At 44.8% G+C, this 27,921-nt stretch overlaps 2 protein-coding genes across 2 annotated transcripts in view; one reads left to right on the top strand and one right to left on the bottom strand.

Moving 5' to 3' along the window:
• Positions 1 to 773: 773 nt before the first annotated feature.
• Positions 774 to 5,854, bottom strand: LOC103180607 (complement C1r subcomponent-like). The gene is given in 6 exon segments (XM_042338569.1): positions 774 to 856; positions 1,334 to 1,405; positions 1,443 to 1,814; positions 1,817 to 2,254; positions 4,941 to 5,035; positions 5,293 to 5,854. Coding segments are annotated over 5 exon segments (1,059 nt in total). The 5' UTR covers position 5,035; positions 5,293 to 5,854.
• A 1,158-nt stretch (positions 5,855 to 7,012) lies between these two features.
• med13a (mediator complex subunit 13a) overlaps positions 7,013 to 27,921 on the top strand; it is a 33,590-nt gene continuing 12,681 nt past the window's right edge. The window contains 21 exon segments of the mRNA XM_042338399.1: positions 7,013 to 7,126; positions 11,833 to 12,067; positions 12,250 to 12,334; positions 12,891 to 12,974; positions 13,602 to 13,747; positions 14,133 to 14,327; positions 14,662 to 14,865; positions 15,460 to 15,619; positions 16,396 to 16,500; positions 17,174 to 17,872; positions 20,251 to 20,473; positions 21,076 to 21,166; positions 21,321 to 21,433; positions 22,066 to 22,156; positions 22,695 to 22,894; positions 23,276 to 23,472; positions 23,767 to 24,689; positions 25,453 to 25,632; positions 25,790 to 26,013; positions 26,392 to 26,584; positions 27,106 to 27,541. Of these exon segments, the coding sequence (XP_042194333.1) occupies positions 7,049 to 7,126; positions 11,833 to 12,067; positions 12,250 to 12,334; positions 12,891 to 12,974; positions 13,602 to 13,747; positions 14,133 to 14,327; positions 14,662 to 14,865; positions 15,460 to 15,619; positions 16,396 to 16,500; positions 17,174 to 17,872; positions 20,251 to 20,473; positions 21,076 to 21,166; positions 21,321 to 21,433; positions 22,066 to 22,156; positions 22,695 to 22,894; positions 23,276 to 23,472; positions 23,767 to 24,689; positions 25,453 to 25,632; positions 25,790 to 26,013; positions 26,392 to 26,584; positions 27,106 to 27,541 (4,862 nt within the window). The 5' untranslated portion in view covers positions 7,013 to 7,048.

The following is a 27,921-nucleotide window of genomic DNA, read 5'->3' as shown; positions in this document are numbered from 1 at the left end:
TCTTTGACCTGCACTCTGTAATGCAGATAATCAAGAAGCCAAAAATGTATACATCTTCCTAGGATTTCACTTCTGAAGTGACTTTAAGCCTAACATGACTATTTTCTGTATGCCTCCCTTTTTGGTCTAAACTGATTGTGTCCAGTTTTCGATAAGCTTTGATATTAGCAGATGAAACACAAACGCTTGAAACGTAGCTTTAAAATTTTTAAAACGTTTACTGCATGTCACGACTTCGAATTCATATAGTCAAACCCAATCAATACAGAGTGCGCTGGAGGTGCCGTCCTTTGGATCAGACATTAAACTAAAGTCTTGTCTGCCTGTTTGGGTGAACATTAAGGTTCCATGGCAACAATCACTCGGAAAAATGCCATTTCTAAATTCCTGGAACACGTCAAATAACTTACTCGCGCCTGCCTTTTCGGCCACTCCCTACTTGAGCCCCTCCCGCAGAGCACCGAGACAGCCCTCGTCAAAGTCACAGTGCTTTATCCGGGAGATCGTCGGCCAGGACACCGGGAGAGAAATTATTCTCCAAAAATGCCAGGTGATCCTTTATCGTCTGCGACGTCAAGTTTTAACGTCTTATCTAAAGGACGGCACCTCCAACAAAGCAACACCCCCCCCCACAACGATGCAACATCTCCCTGGCTGCCCCCCCGCACCCCACCCCCCCCCCCCCCCCAGTGCTGCATTGGAGCATCAGCTTTGACCGCGCGAGTTCCAAGTCCTGACGCGAGTGTTAAACGGACAGCCCTCTGACCCGGAGGCTACGGGCTGGTTCTCAGGGGCTCTCCTTTTTTTTTCCACAGTGGGTCTATTCGGATTAAATATTTCGGGTTAATTCGTGATTCTGGATCAGGAAATACCATAACAGGATAGGTTTGGTGCCATAACCCACCCACGCCCCCTCTCTTACGCCGCCTCGCCCCCCCCGCACACCCGCGCTTAACGCGGCGGGAGAAGTCCCCCCCCCCCCCCCCGTTCGAGGAGGAGAACAACACTAATCCTCGCGTTTTGGTACGGCGCCCCATCAACGCCTTCCAGACGTTCTCGAGGGGGAAAAAAAATGTACCGCGAAGTGGAGCGACTGTACTTCGTGAGGGGTCGGGGGGTGGGGGGATGGGGAGGAGAGTAGAGGGGGTAAAGGCGGCGGCGGCGTCGTCCCGCGAACGGCGAGCGAGCGACGCCTCGGGCGGGCAACGCGTTACCGCTTCGGGGTTAAGGGCAGCGAAGGGGCCGCGGGAGAGGGTTCATAAATCATAATCATCAACAACAACAACAACAACAACAGCAGCCGCCGCCGCCGCAGCGCGCGTCCTGTTCTCACGTCTTCCGGACGTCCCGAAGCGCTTCAACGGGCTATCACTGCGAAGTGTAGTGACTGTGTTTTGTGCGTCCGGAGCGGGGAGGGAGGGAGGGAGGGGAGGGCTCGCTGGCCCGGGTGACCCTCTGGATCCAGGGCAGGTACCGGGACACCCGGGTGTAGACGCCGTAGCGCCCGGGTCGGCCGCAGCCGAGTCCCCAGGACACGATGCCCCGCAGCAGCCAGCGCCCGGCCCGGCGGTCGAAGGTGACCCAACCGCCGCCGGTGTCGCCCACGCAGGAGTCGGCGCCGCCCTCGGGGGCCCCGGCGCACAGCATGTTGTCGCTGAGCAGCGGCCGGCGGCCCGCCACCCGCGCGGGGCCGAGCGAGCGCAGGCAGTCGGCGGCCGAGGCCAGCGGGAGGGCCGCGTAGCGCAGGCCGTCCGGCAGGACGTGCTCGTCGGTCAGGCCGAAGCCGGGCACTAGGCCCACGGTGCCGGGTCGCGGCGGCGGCGGCGGGACCCCGGGGACCCCGGGCCGCGGGCCTCGGGGAGGCAGACCGGGGACAGGCTCGCGCTCAGCGCCACCTCCCGCCGGAGCCGGAGCAGCGCGATGTCGTTGTCGAAGTCGTGCGGGTCGGGCGGGAAGCCCGGGTGCACCGCGACGGCCGCCACCGCCAGCGGGGCCGAGGCCAGCAGCTCCCTCACGCTGCCGCTGCCGCCGTGGACCGTCACCGCCGCCGCCAACTGGGCCGCCCCGCGCCGGGCCGAGCCCTTGGGGTACAGGGTGTGGGCGGCCGTGAGGACCCAGCGGCGGCTGATCAGGGTCCCGGCCGCCCGGCCCGGCGTCAGCACCAGCACGTGCCACGGGAACTGCGAGCCCAGGGCCCGCCGCCCGCCGAAGATCCGCTGGACCGGGGTCAGCGGCGTCACCGGGCGGCCACAGCCTGAGGGGGGGGAGGGAGGGAGGCAGTGAGATAGAGTGAGAGTGATAGAGAGAGAGGCAGATAGAGTGAGAGTGATAGAGATAGAGTGAGAGAGATGGAGTGAGAGGCAGATAGAGAGATAGTGAGAGTGATAGATAGAGTGATAGAGAGAGTGAGAGTGATAGAGATGATAGAGAGAGTGAGAGGCAGGTGAGAGTGATAGAGATAGAGTGAGAGGCAGATAGAGTGAGAGTGATAGAGAGAGATAGAGTGAGAGTGATAGAGAGAGTGAGAGATAGAGTGAGAGAGATGGAGTGAGAGGCAGATAGAGTGATAGAGAGAGATAGAGTGATAGAGAGTGAGAGAGAGAGAGTGAGAGATAGAGTGAGAGAGATGGAGTGAGAGGCAGATAGAGTGAAAGTGATAGAGAGAGATAGAGTGAGAGTGATAGAGAGAGGTAGAGTGAGAGTGATAGAGAGAGATAGAGTGAGAGTGATAGGGAGATGGGATGAGAGTGAGAGGCAGATAGAGTGAGAGTGAGAGCGAGAGAGATAGAAAGTGAGAGTGATAGATGGGATGAGAGTGAGAGGCAGATAGAGTGAGAGTGATGGAGAGAGAGAGAGATAAAGTGAGAGAGATAGAGTGAGAGTGATAGAGAGATGGGATGAGAGTGAGAGGCAGATAGAGTGAGAGTGATGGAGAGAGTGAGAGATAGAGTGAGAGTGATAGAGTGAGAGTGATAGAGAGATGGGATGAGAGTGAGAGGCAGATAGAGTGAGAGTGATGGAGAGAGAGAGAGAGATAAAGTGAGAGATAGAGAGAGTGATAGAGAGATGGGATGAGAGTGAGAGGCAGATAGAGTGAGAGTGATGGAGAGAGATAAAGTGAGAGAGATAGAGTGAGAGTGATAGAGTGAGAATGATAGATGGGATGAGAGTGAAAGGCAGATAGAGTGAGAGAAAGAGGGAGATAGAGCGTGAGAGGGAGATAGAGTGAGAGTGATGGAGAGAGTGAGAGAATAGGATGAGAGTGAGAGAAAAGAGCATGAGAGGGAGATAGTGAGAGTGATGGAGAGAGTAAGAGAGATGGGATGAGAGTGAGAGGCAGATAGAGTTAGAGAAAGAGAGTGAGGGAGATAGAGCGAGAGGAAGAGCGTGAGAGAGATCAAGTGAGAGTGATGGAGAGAGTGAGAGAGATGGGTTGAGTGAGAGGCAGATAGGGTGAGAGAAAGAGAGTGAGAGGGAGATAGAGTGAGAGAAAGAGAGTGAGAAGGAGATAGAGGGAGAGAAAGAGATGGATTGAGAGAGATAGAGTGAGAGAAAGAGAATGAGAGCGAGAAAGAGAGAGAGAGAGCGGAACAGAAGAGAGAGAGACAGGAGAGAGAGATAGAAAGTGACAGAACACCATACAGAAGGAGAAGGAGACAGAGACAGGAGAAAGAGAGAAAGAGAGTGGGACAGAGGAGAAAGAAGTGAGACGGAGAGAGAGAGAGAGAAAGTAACAGAATCTTAAAGAAAGAGACAGATCGTGTGACAGAGGAGAAAGTCATGAGTAGGTAGGCTGAGAGAGAGAGACACAGACAGACAGACAGACAGACAGACAGACAGAGAGAGAGAGAGAGAGAGAGAGAGAGAGATAGAAAGTGACATTCTGTCGCAGAGACGGAGACAGAGTGAGTGATGGGAGAGCGGGACAGAGGAGAAATACATGAAAGAGAGAGAGAAAGTGACAGTCTGTCATAGAGAAAAAGACAGCGTGAGCGATGGAGAGTGGTACAGATGAGAAAGACATAGGTAGGCAGCGCGAGAGAGAGATAGAAAACGACAGAATGTCATAGAGAAAGAGATAGACACACAGCGAGCGAGAGAGGGAGAGCGGGACAGAGGAGAAAGACATGAAGGAAAGAGAGATAGAAAGGGGCAGAATGCCATAAAACAGAGACAGGGTGAGCGATGGAGAGTGGTGCAGATGAGAAAGACATAGGTAGGTAGGTAGGCAGCGTGAGAAAGAGAGGGAGAAAGTGACCGAATGTCAACGAGAAAGAGACGGGAGTGTGCGATAGAGAGAGGGTCAGAAAATAAACAGTACATAAATCATCCTTGCATTTGGCATAGCACCTTATCACGTTGTCGAGACACCTCAAAGCCACAGCACACACTGTGAAGTGCGGTTGCACTGTGTATTTTGTGGGTGAAACTCAGTCGCTCGTTTGTGCGCAGCAGTGCCTCACAAACAGTGACCAATTTTATTTAGGGGATTGTTGGGCAGGACAAAAAGAGAAAGACAAGGATATTAGAGAGTGATTTAAAAAAAAGAGCGATAGAGATACAAGACATTAGAGAGATAACGTACAGTTTAGAGAGAGACAGAAATAAATAGAGATAATATACAGTTTAGAGAGAGAGACAGAAAGAAATAGATAGAGAGATAGGAAGCGATGGAGATAAAGACAGAAATAGAGGGATAGAGAACGACTAGAGAGTCAGATGTAGAGATACAGACGGAGATAGAAGGTGGGAGGTAGAGACAGTGAGTAAGACAGAGTTAGATACTGTTCTGTTTGTTGATTTCTCTAACACACTCCTTGCCAATATCCGCAGTTCTGTCGCTCACATCCATACCAAATGCTGCACGCCAATCACACCAATCCTGACCCGAATGGGTCAATTTTATACCTACAAATCCTCTCTAAATTTTTCTTTCTTACCAAGGGTATTGTTCCACGTAATGTTCTGTCCCGATTGCAGGAATTGTTTGGTTGAAGGCAGGAGTGAAATCGAAACTATCATCAGAAGAAACATCCTAGAAAGTGGATAAAATGACAAATAATAATATTTGTAGGACCAACACCACCCCAGGCACAATGGGGGAAGAGCAGGGAATGGGGTTGGAGTAGAGCGCTCCAGTGGAGGAGTGAGCACCCGCACAGACAGGATGGGGAAAGAGCGAGAGAATAGGATTAGAGTAGAGAGCACAAGTGGAGGAGTGAGTACCAGTACAGATAAGAGAGGAAAATAAGAAGGGAATCAAATCAAATAACTCAAATTAATAGAATTTACCTTGCACTGTCAAAACCCTGTAGCAGGTACTGCCTCTCAAACTAGACCTTAAACTCACAGCTCCCATCTGTGTGCCTCAGTACCTGTGCCTGTGTGCCTGTCCCTCCTCCCAAACCCTTTGTAGCGAGAGGAATTTTCCCCTTGTGTCCTGGTTGATAATCTTCCAGAATAATGTTTAAATTTCAGGCTGTGTGTGTGTGTCTCTCTTTCTCTTTCTCTCTGTGTCTCTCTCTTCCCCTTTTCAGTTTCTCTGTCCCTCAAGTCTCTCTATATACCTTTCCATGTCTACATTTCCCTCTCAGTTCTCCCTCTCAGTCTCTTTCTGTCTGTTTGTGTCTGTATCTTCCTCTTTGCCTGTCTGTGTGCCTCGTTCTTAGTATTTCTTTGGTTTTCTCTCAAGCTGAGTGAAGTTTCTTTTCTCCTTTTTATTTGACGGAGATTTAGCTGTATGTCAACAGAGCACTGACCTCTACCTACGTATCAGTTAATACTTAACTTATGTGACCTCGTGGAGGAATACAGCACGGACTAAACACACGCATATAAGTTGAAAATATAAATCAATAATGTTCTCTGTCAACAGATTTTGGTAAGTTATTATTTGTCCCTGGTGTTGAGCCCCACACACTGAAAGGGACGTCCCTCCAAAAAAGAATAATAATAATTTGTCACCCAATGCACAACTGTTTGTGGGACACTGGCAGATAAATGCAACGTATATACAGGATCGAAGAATAGGAAACACAAGTGCCCCATAGACTGAACCATCGCTCACTATGTCAAAACTTCTGATATGAGGCTCGAACCCAACAACCTTCTGTTTCAGAGGCCAAAGTGCTGCCGCTGGCAGAGCAGTGCTGTTTGATAAGTGCAATGATATTTCCACAAAGGTCACCAGGAGTCAGTTGTGTGAAGCTGAAAGAGGAAGATATTTATAGATGGGATCTACAATTCCTTAATTCCGCACGCCTCGGTTTACCTCCCAGTCAGTAGGAACCCGGTTGTTAGTCGCTTGGCGGAATGCTTTTCCGGGGGTTAATAATCCCTTCCNAAAAAATAAATAACAATAATAATAACGCGGTCACTCCATCCCCGACCGGGGCCGCTGCTGCCGTGCGCAATTGGCTGCCGCGCTTTGCCCACAAAATACACGGTCGCTTGACTTTACGGTGTGTCCTGCGAAGCGCTCTGAGACGTCGAGAAGACGTGATCAGGCGCTGTATGAAACGCGAGGAATATTACTATTATAAGAATAAACACACACACACAGATGGGGTGGGGGGGAGGGAGGTGAGTGACTGGGCTGTGAGCTCCCCCCCCCCCCCCCCAACACACACACACCCCACCCCCTTCTCCCCTAGCGGCGGCCGCCGCTATTACAGGCGGCGCTCACGTGACGGGGCTCCGCCATTAAGTGTGTGGAGCGAAAGGCGGCCAGTGACCGCCGAGCTTAGCGGAGCGGCCCGGCCTCGGCGGCGAGGGAGGGAGGGAGGGAGGGAGGCAGGAAGGCGAGGCCAGCCCAGCCCAGGCCAGCGGGGAGACGCTGTTGATCAGGCCACCGCCGCCCTCCACCTCCTCCCGCGCGGCGAGCGGACGGACGGACGGACGGGGCTCGGGAGGCGGCGGCGTTGTTGTCGTCGTCGTCGTTGTTGTCGTCTCTCTCTCTCTCTTGTCTTCGGTGTGTGAGTGAGTGAGTGAGTGAGAGGGAGAGTGAGTGAGTGAGTGTGTGTGTGTGTTGGACGATGCGGGGACCGTGATGATGATGAGTTCGTCCGGCTGTTGGGTGGCGAACGGGGCGAGTTTGGAGGATTGCCACTCCAACCTCTTCTCTCTGGTGAGTGAGGGGGGGGAGTCGAGCGAGAGGGGAGGTGAGGGGAGAGGGAGCGGGCGGGCGGGAGGGCGGGTGGGCCCGCAGCCATCTTCAATCCGCGGCCTTTCCCTCAGGCGGCGGCGGCGACGACGACGGTGAGGAGCCGGCGTCAGACTCACGGCTCTCCCCCCCCCACCACCTCACTCTACTCTCCCTCCCCCCTCCCCCTTCCCTCCAGGAGCCTGTGCGGAAAGGCCACACACTTTAACGGCTCCTTGGCCATAAGTTTGGTGGTGGTGGTGAACGTCTCCATTAATCCATCCATCCATCAATGGCTCCGTGGCTCTCGGTCGGGACGTTTATAGGAGTGAAGTGTTTTTTTTTTGGGGGGGAGGAGGAGGAGGAGGAGGAGAAGAAGAAGGGGGTTGGGGAGGGGGGGGAATGGTGGTGGATAAAAGGCTCGTAATTAAAAAGCTGGAGCAATAGGCCAGAGGGACGCGAACTCTGGCGGTCGGATTTTTTTTTTTTAAAAAAATTTTATTTTTTTTTATTAAAAAAAAAGGGGTCCACTTTAGCAGCGAAAAGTTTGCGAGTTTCGAGTGGATGGGGGAGCGAGTTTGAGGGGTTCGGGTGTTTTTTTTTCGGGGGGTAGGGGGGGGTGTGGGGCGGTGATTTGGCTTTCGCCTTCGCTTTTCCGTCAAGTCAGACGGCGAGAAACGAAACCGTAGTGGTTGTTTTTTTTAAAAAAAAAGAAAGGGGAGAGAGAGAGAGAGAGAGAGAGAGAGAGAGAAAAAATCGCGACCTCTGAAGGAGGAGCGTTGTTTATAATCATTTAATTCAGCATTAAACGAAAGGACGGGTTTTATATACCCCCCCAACCCCGGTCAATGTGCAACAGCGAAATTTACACTGCTCTTATATAGCGAGAGAGTGAGTTGGTTAAAAGGGACTCCATCACCCTCCTCCCCCCCCCCCCCCCCCCCCCCCCCCCCCACCCTCCCTCTTCACCCCCCTCCCCCCACCCTCCTCCTTCACCCCCTCCCCCCCCCCCCCCCCCAACCCTCCTTCTTCACCCCCCAACCCTCCTTCACCCCCCCCCCTCCTTCACCCCCCCAACCCCTTCTTCACCCCCCCCACCCTCCTCTTCACCCCCTCCCCCCACCCTCCTCCTTCACCCCCCTCAACCCTCCTCCTTCACCCCCCCCAACCCTCCTTCTTCACCCCCCCAACCCTCCTTCACCCCCCCAACCCTCCTTCTTCACCCCCCCAACCCTCCTCTTCACCCCCCCAACCCTCCCTCTTCACCCCCCCCCTCCCTCTTCACCCCCCTAACCCTCCCTCTTCACCCCCCCTAACCCTCCCTCTTCACCCCCCCTAACCCTCCCTCTTCACCCCCCCTAACCCTCCCTCTTCACCCCCCCACCCTCCCTCTTCACCCCTCCCTCTTCACCCCCCAACCCCCCCTCTTCACCCCCCCAACCCCCCCTCTTCACCCCCCCAACCCTCCCTCTTCACCCCACCCCCCCCCCCCCAAGGAGAAATCACTTTTTTTAAAAAAAATATGCAAAGCAGGATTTCAAAATGAGAGCTCCAGCTGGCTTTCTTTGGCCAGAATAAAGTGCCTCAGTTTCCTGTAATCTGAGGGTTTTAGGATTATATTTTTCTTGTGCATATTTATTTTTGGGGTGGGGGTGGTTGGGGGGGAGAATTGAAAGGTTTTTGAAGGGAGGAAGTGGAAAGTTGTCTGGGGAAAGTCCATTTGTAACTAACTTTTAATGGACGGTATGTTGCCTCTGCTTTTCAAGTTGCATCTTTCCCAAATGTTTTTTTTAAAAAAAAGTCTAATGGGTTCAGATTTGGTGTGGAAAACACCCGCTTAATTGCTTCAGTAAATTTTGGGAGTTTTTTTTTCTTGGGTACTGATGAATTTCTCGGTATTCTGTGGTTTAATTGTATGGTACATTTAGAAAAATATTGATTTTTATTTCTCTTTTGATGAGCTGGAATCTGGATCCTTCTACTTTTGTTTAAAACAAACTATTTGGTAATGTGTACTTTTTTAATAAAGGAAAAGTATATAAATTGAAGAGAAAGTAGTCATGAGCTTACAGCTTACCACCTTACAGATTTTCAATAAATGTTTAGAAGGAACCCGAGAGGAATTGTGAGAGTATGGACCACAGACTTCATGGCTTTATGTAGGATTGTTACCTCGCTAGAGGTGATCTTTCTTTTCCCACTGCACCCTACTTTCTGAGAAAATGTCTTGATCCTGTGCAATATTCTGCCTAGCAGTCTAGCTGAGATTATTAGCCTAATGTGGAAATGATTTCAACAAACTGGTAATACTTGGCCTTGTGGGTACTTTGTTACCACAAAATTCTGAAAAATATGTTAGTACTATGGGAATGTAGGGTCAGCTTTCAGAAAGGCTTGCGTCAAGAATCTTATGTTGTTGCAACAAGTTGTGTCCTGACAAGTATTATACCAAATACCGCCTATTTTTGATGATTGTCTTTGAGTTCAAGCTATGTGCAGCAATAGCGCTGAAATCTGCTTCCTTACCTTGAGACCCAAGCTTGTTCTAAATCTATCAGACCGAGTAGTGACTCACTTAAAAGTTCTGCGGTGTATGTTTTGTTGTTGTTGACACCTATGAAGAACATATTCTCTGAAATGTAACTTCTACATTCCTAATGGAAACTACTCATTCTACAACTGGTAATTAATCTATTTGCCAGTACTGCATTTGTGGTGTGTTTTAATAGTAGACAAATCTTTAATTGCCTCAAGGTTCTCCGATCCACTTATCTCCCTATTTTCACCTCCAACATCAGCGACCACGCTTTCAGCTATTACACCCCAAAATTCAAACTCTGTCTCAAACCCTCCGCCATGCCCCCATCACCTGAAGACCTTCATCTTCGACTGTGCCTACGGTCACCGCAACTCTCTCTCTCCGGCTTGGCGTGAAGCATTGCCACTGTTAACTGCTCAGATGCTACCCTGCGAGAAGGATGTTAAGTAAATCAAACCATGCAGTGGCATTCTCCAAGTTTGAGTTCACAATTTTTAAAACAAAGCTTTAGTCTGTCATTGGTGATTGATGTGCAAGAACTTTTCAATAAATACTTTTCAAGTAACTTTTCAATAAATGTTGGAAGGGGGAGAAGGAGGAGGAAAGTGGTATTTTATTTGACAGTTTGGTATAGTGCTGTAATGCATAATTAGTTTTTAAACTCTTGAGTTAGTGGAAAAATTCCAAATGCTTACAGTTTAAACTCATTCTCACAGTAACTGAGGAAACATGGTCAGTAGCTGAGTTCTTAAGGAGTGAGCAGTTGTCAATTAACCAGGAATTTTGACAGATACTTTTGTGTTTTTAATGTGTTGCTTTCTAAAACAAAATGACATTTTTTGCAGTGACTTCCTGTTTTCAAACTTTATCTGAGGGCCTGCAGTGAGCTGAGTGTACGTAACTTTCTACAATTGTGTGCTGTTGGACTCTGCCCAGAGTATAACGGCATTCATAATGTAGTCAAGCCAGGGACCTGTAGTTCATTCTAATCCCAGTGTACTATATAGTTGTTCACAGATGTTGAGTTCTATGCAGATTTTGGCTGAACAAGTACTTTCCATAGCAGCTGGAAAAGTTAGCATTAACTATTAACCGTTTGCTTTGCCATAAATATCTATAGTAAATGTATTAATTTACAGCTGGTTGATTCAGAGTGCTTATTAGCTTTTTGCATTCTTATATTAAAGCAATAATGGAAGTAATATACTTATTTTGTTGGAATAAATTTGCACTGTACTCGCTGTTAAAAGCTGAAATGTTTGAAAATGAAAGCAATATTGTAACTACATCTACAGTACAAATGAATTTTAAAGATGTGTAGTTTTGTAGTGAATTGGACAAAGTGTCCAAAATACTTGCAACTGTGCGCTGCAGTTTTATTTATATTTAATCCTGTTATATTAAAAAGTGACCAAAAGCGCAGTGGAATTTTTTTTCAAAGGTGGGACAGAAGGAGGCATGATTTTGGCAGCGTTTTGAAGTAAAATAGGAGTGAAGGAAAGTGGACTTCGGACAGGAATTGGATGAAAGGTTTAAGGGAGAGCATGTTTCTTGCACAGTCCTACCTGCTTATGTCGGGGCAATTTGAATTTTATCAACATAAGCGGGATGTTGATATTCTCCCAGCCTGATAATATTCCCTGTAGCACCACCCTCTGGGTTCTATTGATCAGCCAATTACGTATCCATTTTAAGATACTTCCACTGATTCCTGTTGCTGAAACATCTCAAAGAGCTACAAAGGAAGTGTAGTCACTGTCTTTATTATCAAACGTATCAGCCAATTTGTGCACAAAAATTCCCCAAATAGCTGTGAAGACTATTTTTATTTGAGGGATTTACTTGAGGAACTCCCTTGACTTGTTGAGTAATGCCATGGTATCTTTAACATCCACCTGACTAGGCAGATGAGTGTTAAACAAAACACCAATTTGATGCTGGCTATGTGAGCTGGAGCAAGAAACTGGGGAGATTAATGTGATGCATTCCTGAGATGGAAGTACTACTGCTGGGAGCTGAGAAGGATAGCCTTGGTTTTGTTGACTTTAAATTGAAAAAAATAAAAGATCATCCAGAACAAGACTTGGCAGTATTAAAAGCTAAAAGTTGGTTTATTTTTGAATAATTTAAATTCTTTTCTGTTTTGCCATAGGCTGATCTGACTGGAATTAAATGGCGTCGATATTCATGGCAAGGCCCTATAGGAACACCGCTCGTCATCCCGGTGGCTGAGGACGATGCTATTCTCTGCAGCTTTAGCCGCTGCCTGAAGGCTAATGTACTCTGTGTTTGGAGAAGAGACCCGATCCCAGGCCACCGGGAGCTTTGGATTTTCTGGTGGGGGGAAGAGCCTAGTTTTGCTGACCTCATTCACCATGAACTCAAAGGTGAGAACTCTTTTTGTTGAATTTAACTGCATTTTCCAATTTCTTTCTTCTTCCATGGAGGTGGGGAGACGGTAAGGGAAGAAGAGTTGCTTAGTCGTATGACACGAAACAAGCCATTCGGCCCAACAAGTCTGTTTATAATGTGACGCGTTAAACTGTGTACTTTTCTTTTTGTTCTTCAGTTGAAGAGGAAGGATTCTGGGAGCAAGGACTGTCCTACGAGTGCCGGACGCTACTTTTCAAGGCGATCCACAACTTGCTGGAGAGGTGCGTCCCTGCACACAAAACGCTTGCTCCAGCAGAACTGACTTGTCCCATCTGTTACCCACCATCTGTTTTCAAGATGGAACTTTCTTAACTACTATTATAACAGCAGTTAACTGAGTGGATGGATGGCTGGAGGAGCGGGTTAGAAATAAGGGGTGTATGTATTTATGGGTGAAGATCTTGAAGTTGGTCTACTGGGAGACAAGACTTGTGGAGTTTTGTGTGGTTGGGTGAGGATGTGGGCGGTAGAATTTTGGGTAAGTTGCAGCTTGTGCAAGGGAGACCAAAAAGGAATGCCTAGTGAAAGACTCGGCGGGATATGACAAAAGTATAAGCGTGTGTTTTAGTTGGAGTGGGTATGAGATGGGGTGGATGCAGCCGATAAAAGTGGAGGTGAAGGAAGCCAGTCTTGGTGACGGACAGGATGTGAGGGAGAAAGGAAAGCTGGGGATTGAACCAGACGCCAAAGTTGCACGTTTGAGAGTGGGGCCAGGGAGGTTCAATCAAATAATGTTTCTATTCTTTATCAGTGATTTTATGTATTTTTCCCTTCAAGGTGCTTATTGAACAGAAACTTTGTTCGCATTGGAAAGTGGTTTGTGAAACCGTATGAAAAAGATGCGAAACCAGCAAATAAAAGGTAAGAATCTTATGGCAGCAAGGTGAATTTCAAGCTGGACCTAGAGTGTATTTGTATACAGCTTGCAAATTTTTGAACATTTAGATTTGTAACATTCTTTATGTACTGACTGACCACATAGCAACCGAGCCACTGGACTTGCACTGACACCTTCATGCCTGGGTGAAGCGACAGGTGATAGTGAGCCTGAGCATCCATAAGGTATTGCAGCACCAAGAGCCTCTACAACCTCCTGTAAATAGGATGCTAGCAGAAACCTGAAGCGTCACTAGCATTGTGTCCTGGGAGTCATGCTAGTTTCATATAGTGGCAAGGAGGAACAGGTGGACAGAGACCCGGTGAAGGAAATTTCTGGCTGTGTTTGATGTCTGACAAGCAAGCGGACAGGATGTTGGTGGATCTGGGGTCATGGCTGGAGTAGGAAAATTGAATGTGGATATCATCTTCATACATACGGAAGATGACCCTATGTTTGTGGATGCAATCACCAAGATGGAGCATGTAAATGAGAAGGGGGGGTGGGGCAACAATAGTGGCCAAGTGATACCCCGCAGATGACCATGTGGGAGCAGGAGGGTTATGACAGTTTCACTAATTTTTGTTATCAATTTTCCCCCCTTTCTCCAGTGAGCACTTGTCCTGTTCCTTCACTTTCTTTCTACATGGGGATAGTAATGTCTGCACCAGTGTTGAGATTAATCAGCACCAGCCAGTGTATCGTCTGAGTGAAGAACATGTCACAGCTGCCCAGGGATCATCAAACCCCTTCCAAGGTAAGATTAATATAGGTTTATTTCTCACAAAACTTATTGCAAGTATTGTTGGATTTTTGCCTACTATTATTAACATCTGCACATTTATTGAAAATGCATCATTCATCACATTGTGGCTTCCATTCCTCAAATGACTCTTTGGCCAGATGCTAAGAGATGTACTACTGTGATCACTTGGTTTAGTGTTTTCTGCTATTTGTCTCCAGGGTTTTCCACAGTGTTTATTGCTCAGATTTTTTATTGGGATTGTTTATTTTTATTTCGCAAAGGATTCTTATGGGAGACTTTCGTTCTGGCTGTCTCTGCTAAATTTAGACCCGAAGTTTGGAGGTGAAAGGTGTCCCCCAGTTTCCAATATCATTTAATTTCTGGTTTGTTCTCCCAGTTATTCTAAGTCCTTTTGGATTAAATGGTACATTGACTGGTCAGTCATTCAAGCTTTCTGACCCTCCAACTCTCAAACTGATTGAAGAATGGAAGCAGTTCTACCCAATACAATCCAAGTTGAAGGGAACAGGTGACAAAGTGGAGGAGATGGACTGGGATGATGACTCCATAGCAGCTGTAGAAGTCATCCTTGGTAAGTAGGAATTAAAGGGTCTCTCCAGGGAGAGAGCGCATATTCCATTCCAACAATCTGTCCCTGGAATTCCCTTGTGTCGGTGGGATGCATGGAATTCTCAGCTTGGTTTGGATACTCTTAAGTACGGTGATGGGTTTCAAGTTGTCTGACCCCAAAGAATTACAGTTTGGATTAACACCACTTTGGTATCTGCGCTTAATTTCCCTGTTTGTCAAAGTTTGGGGCAGCAAAGTAAGTTATTTGACAAGTATGCGTTTGACTGCATAGGAGCTGGCATTTGAACCCAACGCTGCTTGCTCAGGCCATGAATTTTTACTAAATTTATTCACAGCTGGTGTGAGAATGGTGTACCCAGCCTGTTTTGTGCTGGTGCCTCAGCCTGATATTGCTACAGTCATCTTGAGCAGCTCTGCTGGGACCTCCCATTTCACTGCTGCCTACTCAAGTGCCCATCCAGTGCCTGCCCCAGTGAGGGATCCCGCCATTTCCTCCGTGACTCTGACTCCACCAACATCGCCAGAAGAGACTGAAGCAGGTACTATTCGTTCCCACCAGTCTGTCTTGTTTATAGTCCACATGAACTTGCCACCTTTTCCCTTATACTCACCCGCACCAAACTCCACCCACCCATCATCCCAATCTTTTCGAGGCACCACTGGTTCCCTGCCTCCTAATGAATTGACTTCAAGGAACTCATCGTTGCATTGCAAATCCCTTCACACCTTAGCACTTCCCTATTTCTCTGATCAGCTCATACCCCACACCTCTACCCCACTCCCTCCGCTCAGCATCAGTCTGCTGCTCGTCCCCAACCACATCTGTGCCACTATTGGTGGCCAAGCCCTTCAGCCATTAGGTTCGGAACTCCCTGCTCTATTCCGTCTGCCTCGTTGGCTATCTTTAAAGCCCACTTTAAAACCTACCTCCCTGACTGCACCTTTGATCATCTTGCCCCACCCACCTTATTTGCTCGACGTCCATTGCCACCCCTATGAAGCACTCTGAGACATTATCCCACATGAATGGCGCTAGTTAAAGGCAAGTTGTAATTGGCCTGCCTATGTCAAAATATGAGTGCTTAATTTATTTTATTTATTGCTTACTTTACTGCTTTGTCTTTTTTTTCCAGCTGAAGTACAATTCAACCATAAATGGGCGAAACTCACTTCAATGCCTGAAGGGTTCAATACGGAGAGTTCTGTGCATGGTGGAAAAATTCCTAGAAAATTAGCCAGTCGGGTAGTAGAAAGGGTGTGGCAAGAGTGCAATCTGAATCGAACCCAGAAAAGGTGAGTACTTCCCTGTTAACTTAAAAGCAAACATTTGAAGGTGAGGCAGTAATTCGGAGGGTTATGATCTAAATTTAGTTTTGATGACATCCATAGCTTTTATCTTTATTTATCACCCCTGTGGTTCTGATAAATAACTTGATAGATTTGTGAGACAACCTGCACATGGCATAATGATTCCAAGCAACTTGAAGGAAATTCTTGACTTGTTAATTGCTTTGATTGCTTCTACAAGGAGAACACCAGATCTAGAAATAAGGTTTAACAGGCATTTAACGATCAGGCATTTGGTATTCAGCCATTTAAAGATTCCATTCTATTCGAAGAGACTATTCACTAACTTAATAGCAGTTTGTGGAACATTGCTGTGTGCAAATTAGTTGCTGCATTCGCCTACTTCACTGGACTTTGTTGTACAGTGCTTTGGGACCTCCTCCTGATGTAAAAAAGCTATGATAAGTGCAAGTATTTTTATAAAGCATCATTTCCTGTTTTCAAAACAGTCTTGAAGTTGGCAGTCCTCCTATAAGTTGCAAATCTTCAGACAAACTATTAAGCAGAGTGAAGATAACTACGTCAATGGAATTGAGGGATCTCTGTGGAATATATTACAATTACGGAGGGTGGGAAATCTGATGCTAGGTATAATGAGATTAAGATTTAGCATGTAGTCACTTTTAAGGTCGTAGCCTGCTTTGTACAATTGGTACACAATAAAACAATTAGCAAAGTTTAAAGTATTGACTGAACACATTGTAAATGTGATTTGTTTGTAGACGAAAGTACACCACCCTCAATGGCTGTGAAGAAGATGTAACCTGCAAAGTGATGTGTTGGGATTTTGTTGAAGCTACAAATAGGGTGAACTGCAGCTGTTCAAGGTACAGTCTTTTTCAAATCCAAGTAAAAATGTAACCGAATACTTTAAATATATATTTTCATATGTCTTAAGAATGTTAAACCTTTGTGTCAATCACCCTGCTTCCTCCACCCTCCACCCTTCCCAATCCCGACCCCCAGACCAGATCCGAAACACTGACTGTGCAGCGCCTCCTGACGTGATAGACATTTGTATATGTCATTTTGTTGTTGTTGCATTTTCTGACTTGCTCTGAGAGCCTCTATCAGGTTCTCTTCCAATCTTCTCTATTCTAATTGTGGAATCCTGTAGCTCAGTGGTTTAGACACCTGGGTTCAATTCCAGGCAGGGCGAAACCTTGGGCAAGTTTCCTTACTCCACGCGCCTAATAATAATCCCTCCAAAATAATAATAAATTGGTCATTTTCAATCTACGACTGTTTGTAGGACGCTGCTGTGCGCAATTGGCTGCTGTGTTTTGCCCACAAATATACAGTCAATTCACTTTACAGTCTATTCTGTGAAGAGTTTTGAGACGTCGAGAAGATGTGAAAAAGCGCTATATCAAATGCAAGTATTATTATAAAATCCCATTACTCTTAACTATAGCCCTTCATCCCTTTGGATTGGCTAAAAATTAAAAATAACTTAGATGTTGGAAATTGATAGACTTAATTATGTAAATATACTTGCAGGCATAAAAACAAAAGGGGGACTAGTGTGCAAGGACAGAATCAACCTCCCGGCCCGCAACAACCAACTGCACTCAAGCACAAGATGAACGATAAACAGGAAAAGGGAGAGAAACAGCAGAAAAGGCCGCTTACTCCTTTTCATCACCGTACTTCAGTGTGCGATGACGCTTCAATGGAGCAAGACTCTGCTAATCACAGACTAGGGATCAGGCCCCAGGACAACAGAGGAAGGTATCCACACACAAGGCCTAATGATGTTAGCTCAACAAAAGCCTCGCAGCTACATATCCCAGAGATCGTAAACTCACCAGCGCCACCACCACTGAGCCCTCATCCATGTGAAAGGGGAGAAGAAGTGGGAGAAGCATTCAAAAATCCATTAACGCCTCAAAGTCAGCCATTCTGCCAGATTCCTGTCCCAGATCCCTTACTTCCTGCTAAAGCTGCCGAGGAAAGAATTGAACCTCACCCAGCCCAGGCTTTTCCATTGCCATTCCCAGAGGTTATGGAGCCTACAGCTTATAGCGGCAGTGTAGTGCAGTTTGAGCATGATGATCCTGAGGTCACATGGAAGTGTTACCATCTGCCCAAAGAGAAGGATTCTGATTTTGTACCACCGCAGTTGCCATTTGATAAATATAGAGAGGAGTACCTGCAGTGAACAAACAAGACAATGCACTTTCTTCTGTCTCAAAGTAAGTATTTGCAAATTAATTACTTGAATAATTGCCTTTAATGTTTGATCTATTCAATTTTCTTATCGCTTTTTTGAAGAAACTACAAACTTTTTTAATAAGAACATACGAATTAGGAGCAGGAGTAGGCCATTTGGCCCCTGGAGCCTGCCCCGCTATTCGATAAGATCATGGCTGATCTTCAGACCTAACTCTTAATTACCTGCCCTATCCCCTAATCCCTCTTTTTTAAAAATCTATCAGTCTCAGCCTTGAAGATGTTCAAGGACTGAGCATTTACACCCTTCTGGGTAGTGAATTCCATAAATTTTAATAAACACATTTATTTATCCATAAATTCACTACCCTCTGAGTGAAGAAATGTTTCCTCAACTCTGTTCTAAAAGGCTGACCCTTAATTTCAAGATTGTGACCCTTGGTTATAGATTCTCCCACCGGGGAAACAGACCCTCAGTGTCTACTTTATCAGCCCTTTAAGAATCTTATGTTTCAATAAGATCTCCACTAATTCTTCTGTACTCTAGAGAATATAATCCTAGTTTATTCAGCCTATCCTCATAGGTCAGTCCCTTCATCCCAGGAACTAACCGAGTGAATCTACGCTGCACCCCCTCGAGGGCAAGTATGTCCTTTTTTAAATAAGGAGACCAAAACTGCACACAGTACTCTAGGTGCGGTCTCACCAAGGCCCTATATAGTTGCAGCAAGACTTCCCTACTCTTGTACTCTAAACTTTTTGCAATGAACGCTAACATGCCATTCGCCTTCTTAGTTGCTGCTGCGCCTGCAAACTAACCATTTGAGACTGGTGTACAAGGACACCCAAATCCCTCTGAACACTAACACTATCTAATCTCTCCCCCTCTAGAAAATAATCTGTTTTTCTATTTTTTCTACCGAGGTGAATAACTTCACACGTCCCTACATTAAATTCCATCTGCCACCTTCTCGCCCACTCCCCTCGCCTATCTATATCCTGTTGCAATCTTTTTGCATCAACCTCAGAGCTTACTCTCCCACCTTTAAGTTTGTTGTTTATCAACGAATGGTCTAATTGTATTAAATCAATTTTTTTTAGTAGAGCTGTGTTTCTTTGATATTCTTCTGGTTTATGAGTACATTGGAAACTTATTATTCAGGGCAGTCAATAGTGAGTTTGGGATTTTGTTTACTATATGGCAACCCTGTTTGTAACATGCTAGAGCGTGTGTTTCATTAACTCGGGTTGCTAAATCTAAAAATGCTTGTCAGGTTGTCTCAGCTAGCATGTGCAGAGGAAGCCAGAAAGCCAAATTGATGGTGACCTGCCAATATAGTGGTCATGTTTTTCACTAGCCCATTATAATGCATGGTCTAATTACATGATCTCAAACGCTGTTATAACAGGATTATTCTGCTTCAGATCACTAATGCTGTATTCAAGAAGGACCTGGATTAGTGTTGGGTTGTAGGTTCCAGGGATAAGTTGCAGCAAAGCTGATCTAATACTGCCATGCAGTGCCCAGTGCTGTAGCTCTGGCCATAGCTACAGAATTAATCAAACTCTTCTCTAGCGTGGGGATACCTCGGAAAATCCTGATGGACCAGGGAACAGATTTCATGTCTGATCTCCTACAGTCTGTTCATAAAGAGCTTCAAATAAACCTCCATTCGGACCTTGGTCTCCCACCCACAGACAGGTGGGCTGGTAGAATGGTTCATAGAACCCTTAAGGAGATGCTTCAGAAATGTGTAATTTCTAAGCCATACTAAGAAAAGTAACACCCATTTGTAAGTAACGTGGCAGTATTAGCTGACCCATCACTGTAAATTAGAAGCGACCTCTACAGATTGATTTAAACTGTAATATCATCCTAATAATAACACTATTATTATTATAACACTTGCATTTGATAGTGCCCCAACAGAATGGAAGTGTCTCAAAGTGCTTTGCAGGAGTTTAACAATCTCCTGCAAAGTTCTTTATTCTGGGGGTAATACACAGTGAAAATTATAATTAATGAATTTCATTCAAATATAAGGAGGGAAAGCTGTTCTCAGTATAACGATGTGAAATGTGGCTGGGAAAATAACAGGTTCACAAGGGTAAATGTTGCATAATGGTACAAGCTTATTGGACAACCTTTCATTGCTAGCTCTTTACATGGAAAAAGTGTTTAATCATCGTGTTCCAAGGTAATTGCCATGTTCCGCTCTGATTTTATTTTGGAAGCTATTTATCGCTGTGTGACCGGGGCAGGGAAGAGGCAAAACTGGGACCTGATCCAAACTATGGCTGGAAACTGTAGTTTCATAGTCATCAATTTAATATTAAATACAAAAAGGAAAAGACAAACTTTAATTCTTTACAGCCAAATAAGTTGTGTTTTTCTGTTTTTAAAGGTTGATTATTCATTCAAATAAGCCATTAAAGATTTCAAAGGATTTGGTAAATGGGTACATCCAGAGAAGAAACCAGTATTCTAGGGGATCTTATCTGGAATCTGATTCCAAGTCAGAAGTTGATCCGTATGCATTTGATGATGGTGATGAGGATTTCAGTTTTCCCGATAAGAAGGACAAGCAGGGCAACGAGAGAGACCCGGGAAAGAAACACTTGCATAAGGTGGGTTTTAGTAGTAAATCTATCTTTTCTAGTATGATGATTACTGCGGAGGTTTAATCTCTCTGTTTTTTAGATTATGCTACATTTTTTGGTAAGCACTTAAATATGTCCTAGTTCATTTGTGATCTTGCTTTGCACTGTATTGTGGTGTCCTGTTAATCGCACACTTAACCCTTTGCCACATTACAAAAGCCTCAAGCTTGCAGCCTATTCATTTAAACAAAACTCGTTCCCTTCTTAATCCCATCTAAAGATTTAGCTTTGACCATGCCTTCCCATTGACCTCCCTTCCAGCTCGTGCTCCCACTATGTAAAGTCTTGTGAGACGTGCTCTCTACATGAAAGGTCCTGTGCAAATTGTTGTTATACCTCCCCCCACCTCTCCCGTACACATGCCATGGCCTTGTGCTCTGAAGGTTATAAGTTTCGGTTAAAAGAAAATGCCCACAAATGTGTACCAAATGTTCGTTGATGTGTTTAATTTTTTTTTACTTTACCAACCTAAACTTACCAGAGAACCTCTGACCTCTTGCTGTCCAGCATGCCATTTGTTAGACATAGACTCTATGATAAGTATCAGTTGCATCTTTTGTGTATTCCAGGGAGATGATGACGGTCCTGGTATATCACATTCTACATTACCAGCCAATGGAGAGGATGCCATGTCAATATTCAGCTCTGGAACTAAGCAAGGTATGGGTAACTTTCTCTGTCAGCTTGTGCAGCCATCTCCTGGCCATTACGCTATTATTTATCGTGTTCCCTACATTATGAGGATGATGCAAACCAAATGCAGCATTAGCAAAAGTTGCAAATTTGAATCTATTTTATATATTTTATATTACAGACAGACAGAAATCGCAGAGTCGAACTGCATCCACCAGTCTCATGAATGAGTTTGATCTTGTTGTCTCGTACAAAGACCTTGACAATCTTTTCGATGATGAAGATGAACTTGGGGTGAGTTTTGTATGAAATTTGCAATGTTGGGGATCTTGATTCGTTTTCCGGTTGGTTTTACTTTGCTTGATTTTCATTCCTGCCTTTAGCTGTAGCAAAGAGATCAATTCCTTCCCAGCCTTTTCCAATGCTGCTCTGAAGCCAAGAGAATGAATTGAGAATTACCTTATTCTCCACTCTCCCATGGCCCTGCTAGGTCGCGAACGTGACAAGCTGGGTCACGGTGGAGCATGGATCTTTTGGCTTTGTTCAGTGTACTGGAGTGCTGCTTTTTTAAGGTGACCTTAGTGTGTGTTGGTGAGTTGCATTCCAAAATATATTTGTAAATTATGCAACTTTAGAGATAGTATTTAGCTGACTACAGGTGGCTAATTTATTGTGGCACCATGTAGATGGAATATGCATTAAATATTCAACAGCAAAACAAATCTCTTATTTAAAGACAAGAGCAAGGATTATTTTTGACAGAAAATATGAATCCATTGTTGACTTCACTGTTTGTAGGTGATATGACTTCTTTACCACTTTATGTATTAACTAATTTATTTGAAAGAGACGGAGGTTTCATATGATTTTTTTATTCTTGCCCCCGAATTGTTAATTCATCTTAATTTTAAATTTTTGTTCCACAGACTGGTTCTCGACATGCTCATGTTGGACACGATGAGAAAACAGGCAATAAGGATTCAAGGACTGGGCCTTTTGACACATTTCCTTGTATAAGTAAGTCACTTCAAACCTATATCATTGTCAGTCTTGTATTTAGGTACCCAGTTACATAGCATATTTGCTGTAGTGTATGTGCTTTCCTTTCATGAATACTACAACATTATAAAACATTGTTCAACAGTGTAATAAGTCTTAATTTACATCATCCCAACACTGATTTTAACCAAGAGCATCTTTTAATGTTTTTGTTGGAGTTTCTTATTTCCAGCTTTTATGATAGTCTTAATAGCTATTCGTTAACCTAATAGTCAAACATTGTTGATCTAGACTAAGAACTTATCTTTCAGCCTTCAGCTTCCATATATGTCAGCCTGGGCTTAATAGAGAAGATAAAGCACTTTGAGGGCCACAGTTGGTAAACTATTAGCTTGAAAGCAGCCACAAAAATTATAATGCTTGAAGCCAAAGGAGAGTTAGCTTTAGCTTGAGAGTGTACTGTTATCTTATTGACTCAAAACTGTTGTTAGTATTTTCATGTTCATTGCTATCCAACTATATCCCCAGTTCATTCTAATTGATTTTGTTCTCTCAGGTTCTGCTGACCTGCAACAGATGTTCCCAACACCTCCATCCTTGGAACAGCATGGTCCAGGCTACTCTCCAATGAACATAAACAAAGAATTTGGAAGTCTGGATAATCCCTCAGGAATGACTCTAGACAGTCATTATCTGAATTCTTTCAAGATTGAGGTGGAAGAGGGGATGGGTAGCCCTAAACCTTCAGAAATTAAGGTGTGTGTGTGTGTAAAACAAATTTTAAATAGTATTTGTACAAAAAACACAATTTACATTTGTATAATACTAATAATCCTTGCATTTGATATAGCATCTTATCACATCTTCGCGACATCTCAAAGTGCTTCACAGAATATATTGTAAAGTGTATTGACTGTGTTTTGTGGGCGAATATAGCTATAGCTCCTTTCGCATTGGGAAGATGTCCAAAGTTCATTCACAGTGATTGATGGGCATCCGAGCTGGGTGGGAGCCAACAGCAGTGGCAGGGGATAGGTGCCAAAGCATAGTCAAGGGTACATTTTGAGATGTGCCTTGAAACAACTAGAGCATTAATTCCATAAACTAATGAGGTGTTCTCTTTTGTTTGTCTTGCAGGATTTTTCTTATGTTTACAACCCTGAGAAGTGTCATGCGTATGTCAGTAGTACGTTATTTGCACCACTGAAAATCTTACCAAGTCAGTGTCTGGCTCCTGTCAAACTGCCGGAGGAGTGTATGTATCGTCCTTCGTGGACTGTTGGCAAGCTGGACCTGCTTCCTCCTGTACCTTCCATGCCATACATCCGAGACATGTGAGTTTGTATTGTGACTTCTCGTTCAATAATAATCTTTGCATTTGATATAGCGCTTATCTTCTAGACACCATGTCTTCTAGAGATCTCAAAGCGCTTCACAGAATATACTGTAAAGTGAATTCTTTGGTCATGTTATGTGGGCGAAACGCGGCAGCCAATTGCGCATAGCAGTGTCCCACAAACAGTCTTGGATTAAGTAACCAATTAATGGGTACGGTTAAGCATTTACATTTCAAATTATGAAACGTGTTTTGCTTTCGGTAGTGACATTGTGTGTGCTTTATTTTCTAGAAACATTCCAAGTGTTGGCAGTGGAATGGACCAGGATTACATTCAGACGTGCACACCACAGACTCATACCCCTTTTGGACTGACAAACAGTGCCCCTCCCAGCAATAGTGGTGCTGGCGTCCTCCCATCACCCGCCACTCCACGAATTTCTGCACCGACTCCAAGGACACCAAGGACTCCACGTACACCTCGTGGCCCGGCCAGTGTTCAGGGCTCCGTGAAGTATGATAATTCTGATTTATATTCACCTGCCTCCACGCCTTCGACTTGCCGACCACTGAATTCGGTGGAACCTGCAACGGTGCAGTCCATACCTGAGGCGCATAGTCTTTATGTAAACCTGATTCTATCCGATTCCATCATGAATCTGTTCAAAGACTGCAACTTTGACAGTTGTTGCATCTGTGTCTGTAATATGAACATTAAAGGAGCTGATATTGGTTTGTACGTCCCAGACCCCACCAATGAAGCGCAATCCAAATGCACATGTGGATTTAGTGCTGTAATGAACAGGAAGTTCGGAAACAACTCTGGGCTCTTCTTGGAAGACGAATTGGATATTGTAGGTCGGAATACGGACTATAGCAGAGAAGCTGAAAAGCGTTTAGAAGACCTCAGGAATGTTGTTCTTGAGCAGAGTGAAGGAAGCCTGAAGGAGCCTGAGAAAGTGCCTGATGAATTAATGTTGCTACTTCAGGACCAGTGCACAAACCCGTTCTCGCCTATGAGATCAGTTGATCCATTACTGGTAGCAAAACTACGAACTATTAGCCAACCAGTACGTATGGAAGATCGAGACTACTACAGGGAATGCTATACTGCATTGGAACAGGGATGCCAGTTCATGGACAATATGTCGGGAGGCAAGCTTGATGAAGCACTTGTTAAAAGCTCTTGTTTGCACCTCTGGTCTAAACGAAATGGTTAGTAATCCAGAATCTAGGATTGGAATTTTCTCACCATTCTTCAATCCATCTCTATTTTGTTTTTAAGTTGGTTAATACTTTGTTGTTTGTTTCCTCATCTGATGCATGTCGGGGTATGCTGACACTAATATGGGGTATGTGTTCTGTCAGCTGTGAGTGACACAGGACATCCTGACCAAACCTTCATCATAGCACACAATTTCTAACTGGGATTGCTGAATAACTCAGTAATTGACTTACACCACTGAATGCACCAAGAGGTAGATAATAGTAATACTTGCATTTGATATAGCGCCTTATTACGTCGTTGAGGTATCTCAAAACACTTCACAGGATACACTGTAAAATGTAGTGACTGTATTTTAGATCTTTTAATTTGAGCAGAGGTCCTTAGACAGTCATAGCTGTGTTTGTACAACAACTTGCATTTATACAACACCCTTCTCGTCGATCAACATCCCAGAGAATTTCACAGTAGCCGGAACGGATGCCAAGCTGGGAGTTGGGAGGGGGAGTTCGGGAAAGGAATGGTGGAGCTAGTGAGATAGCATTATATGTTGTGAGCAGTTATTCATTTCTTTAACTTTTTCTTTCACCCCAAGTTCACTTGTATTGCACAATCACTTATTTCACGGTTTTTATTATTGGATTTACTATTAGGTTTTTATTATTGGAAATTGATTTTTATTTTATCACATTTTGAGCCTCAACGTATTCCCGTTTATATTGTCTAAAGTTACTTTTTAAAATATTTTTCTAGCTGTGGACGTCAGCATGCTGTGTTCGCAAGACCTTCTGCGTCTGCTTCTCTCACTCCAGCCTGTGCTGCAGGACGCCATTCAGAAAAAACGGGCAGTCAGGTCATGGGAGAGCATCCAACATGTGCAAGGACCCCTCACTTGGCAACAATTCCATAAAATGGCTGGGCGAGGATCTTATGGTAAACCTGTCTTTATACCCTTCATCCTGTGTCTCGGGTTGTACATTTTCACTGCATTTTTAGAATTAAGTTAGTTGATAATCATTGCGTTTGGTTGTGTGTCCTCACTTTGCGAGGCAGTCTCAAAGCAGGATTTATTCTGTTCTTTTCTTACTAGGTACAGACGAGTCTCCAGAGCCACTGCCTATCCCAACTTTCATGTTGGGTTATGAATGTGATTTCCTTGTGTTGTCTCCATTTGCTTTGCCCTACTGGGAGAAGCTTCTCCTGGAACCTTATGGATCACAAAGGGATGTTGGCTACGTAGTGGTATGTCCAGAAAATGAGGCCCTCTTAAACGGGGCACAGAGTTTCTTTCGAGATCTCGGTGCGGTCTATGAGGTAAGTCATGCTTGAGATATTACCAAATTATGTTTTGAAATGCAGCCTGTTTTGTGAAATAAGATAAATTTCCTTTCACATTGTTGGCTGGAAAAAGAGGTTAATTATTAACTGTGTTAATCATTTTAAAAATAATAAATTAAAATAACTTGGTTACTCAATCCACGACTGTTTGTGGGACTTTGCTGTACGTGATTGGCTGCTGGGTTACCCTTTATACACTTTACACTATATTCTGTCAAGCGCTCCGAGATGCTGTCCGGGGTGAAGGCCGCTATGTAAATGCAACATGTTGTTGAAACACTTTGAGACGTCTCAACAAAGTGATAAGACGCAATATCAAATGCTATTATTATCATTATTATTTTTAACATGTAGTCCTGTAGACTGGGCCAGCACAGACCAATCTCAAAATTGCTTCCTGACGGCATCATGAAAGTGGGGACCAAAGCAGCAGCAAAACTCGTGGAACAGCCGGTAAACGATTGGTTCTTACAGCACTGTGCGAACAGCAATAACGAAGCATTTTCCAAACTCAAACTTTATGCCCAAGTATGCAGACACAATCTGGGTGAGTACATTTTCACTTACACTTTGGGTAACACAAATAACGTGAATGTGTTTTCAGAAGTCCTGCATTTCTTTATAGTTTTTTTTAAAAAGTTTAGACAGTCTATGGATATGCAGAGGTGGAGTGCTTCGTGTTTTGAATTCTACTCTTTTCTTTCAAGGGGGCCATGCGTGTGAAACATTCAGTGCTCTCAGCATCCACTATGGTGGATTTCCTGAGCCTATACCTTAGGCTAAATCCTCTAATGTCACCCTGTACAAACCAATTGCCCATTCTCCTTGTTTGCACATTTGGTTTATTAAGTCTCAGCTTTTGGGAACTGTTTTTGAAAAAAAGATATTGCAATTGTTATGTTTAGCACAGTTACGTTTAGGAACTTCACCGTAAATGCTGCAGTAATGTAATCTCACGCTGTCTCAGATTATTAGTTTAGTAACCCCACAAAAACATCATCATTCACCTCAGACCTATAATATAATATTCTAAAACGCTTGCCAAATTAAATTCTCCTTATTTTTCAGGTCCATATCTTGCTGCTCAGATACTGGACAATTCGTTGCTGTCACAACCTAACCCTGTTTCCTCACCAAGCCAGTCTGCTACTTGCCAGAGCTCAGTACAGGCTCCTGCTGGGCTTTCATCTGCTACATCCTCCACTCCTGCTCCTGCCCCAACCACTACTGTAGCAACCGTTGTTAACACCTCCATCACCTCTACAGTTACCACTCCTCCATCATCAAATGTCGTTTGTGCCTCTGCAAATTTGGGAAGCGGGATGTCTTCAGTGAAACAGTCTTCATCCTTTCCTCCCTTTGGACACTTAAGCAGTTCTTCTGGCGCACAGTCTATGCAGGGTTTGACCACACAGAGTGGACAATTGGGTCAGCAGATTGTAGGGACATCTATTGACACAACGGCAGGTACCATGGGACTACAGCACCAGGAACCTCCGGAGAGGTAAGAGCAGTGTGTTGTGGTGGTGATTTACATCAAATGTAATTACTCACTTGATGTTTGATATCCTTCACGTAGCCCTGAATTAAACTCAGCTGTTTGGGCAGAAGATGGAAAAAAGTTAAAGGGTCATCTTTAAGAAGTTTTAAGACATCATTTGTATGGTGCAGCCTGACCCTTGATCTGATTGCCTGTATTAGGTGTGGCCATGGCTGTGCTAATTTTTTTTCTCTGACGGAATAACGTGTGTGTTTTTTACTATTTCCCATTTTTCACTTCAAGTCCTGCCCTTATAACAATGACGAGTTCAGGAGATAAGAAAAATAATCTCTCCTGAGAAATGAATCATTCTGCTGAAGGTGATCTGAGTAAACGCAGTATAA

This window comes from Callorhinchus milii, unplaced genomic scaffold (assembly GCF_018977255.1).
Source record: "Callorhinchus milii isolate IMCB2004 unplaced genomic scaffold, IMCB_Cmil_1.0 Scaffold10, whole genome shotgun sequence".
Classification (NCBI taxonomy): domain Eukaryota; kingdom Metazoa; phylum Chordata; class Chondrichthyes; order Chimaeriformes; family Callorhinchidae; genus Callorhinchus; species Callorhinchus milii.
This window is presented reverse-complemented; position numbering and strand designations above follow the sequence as displayed.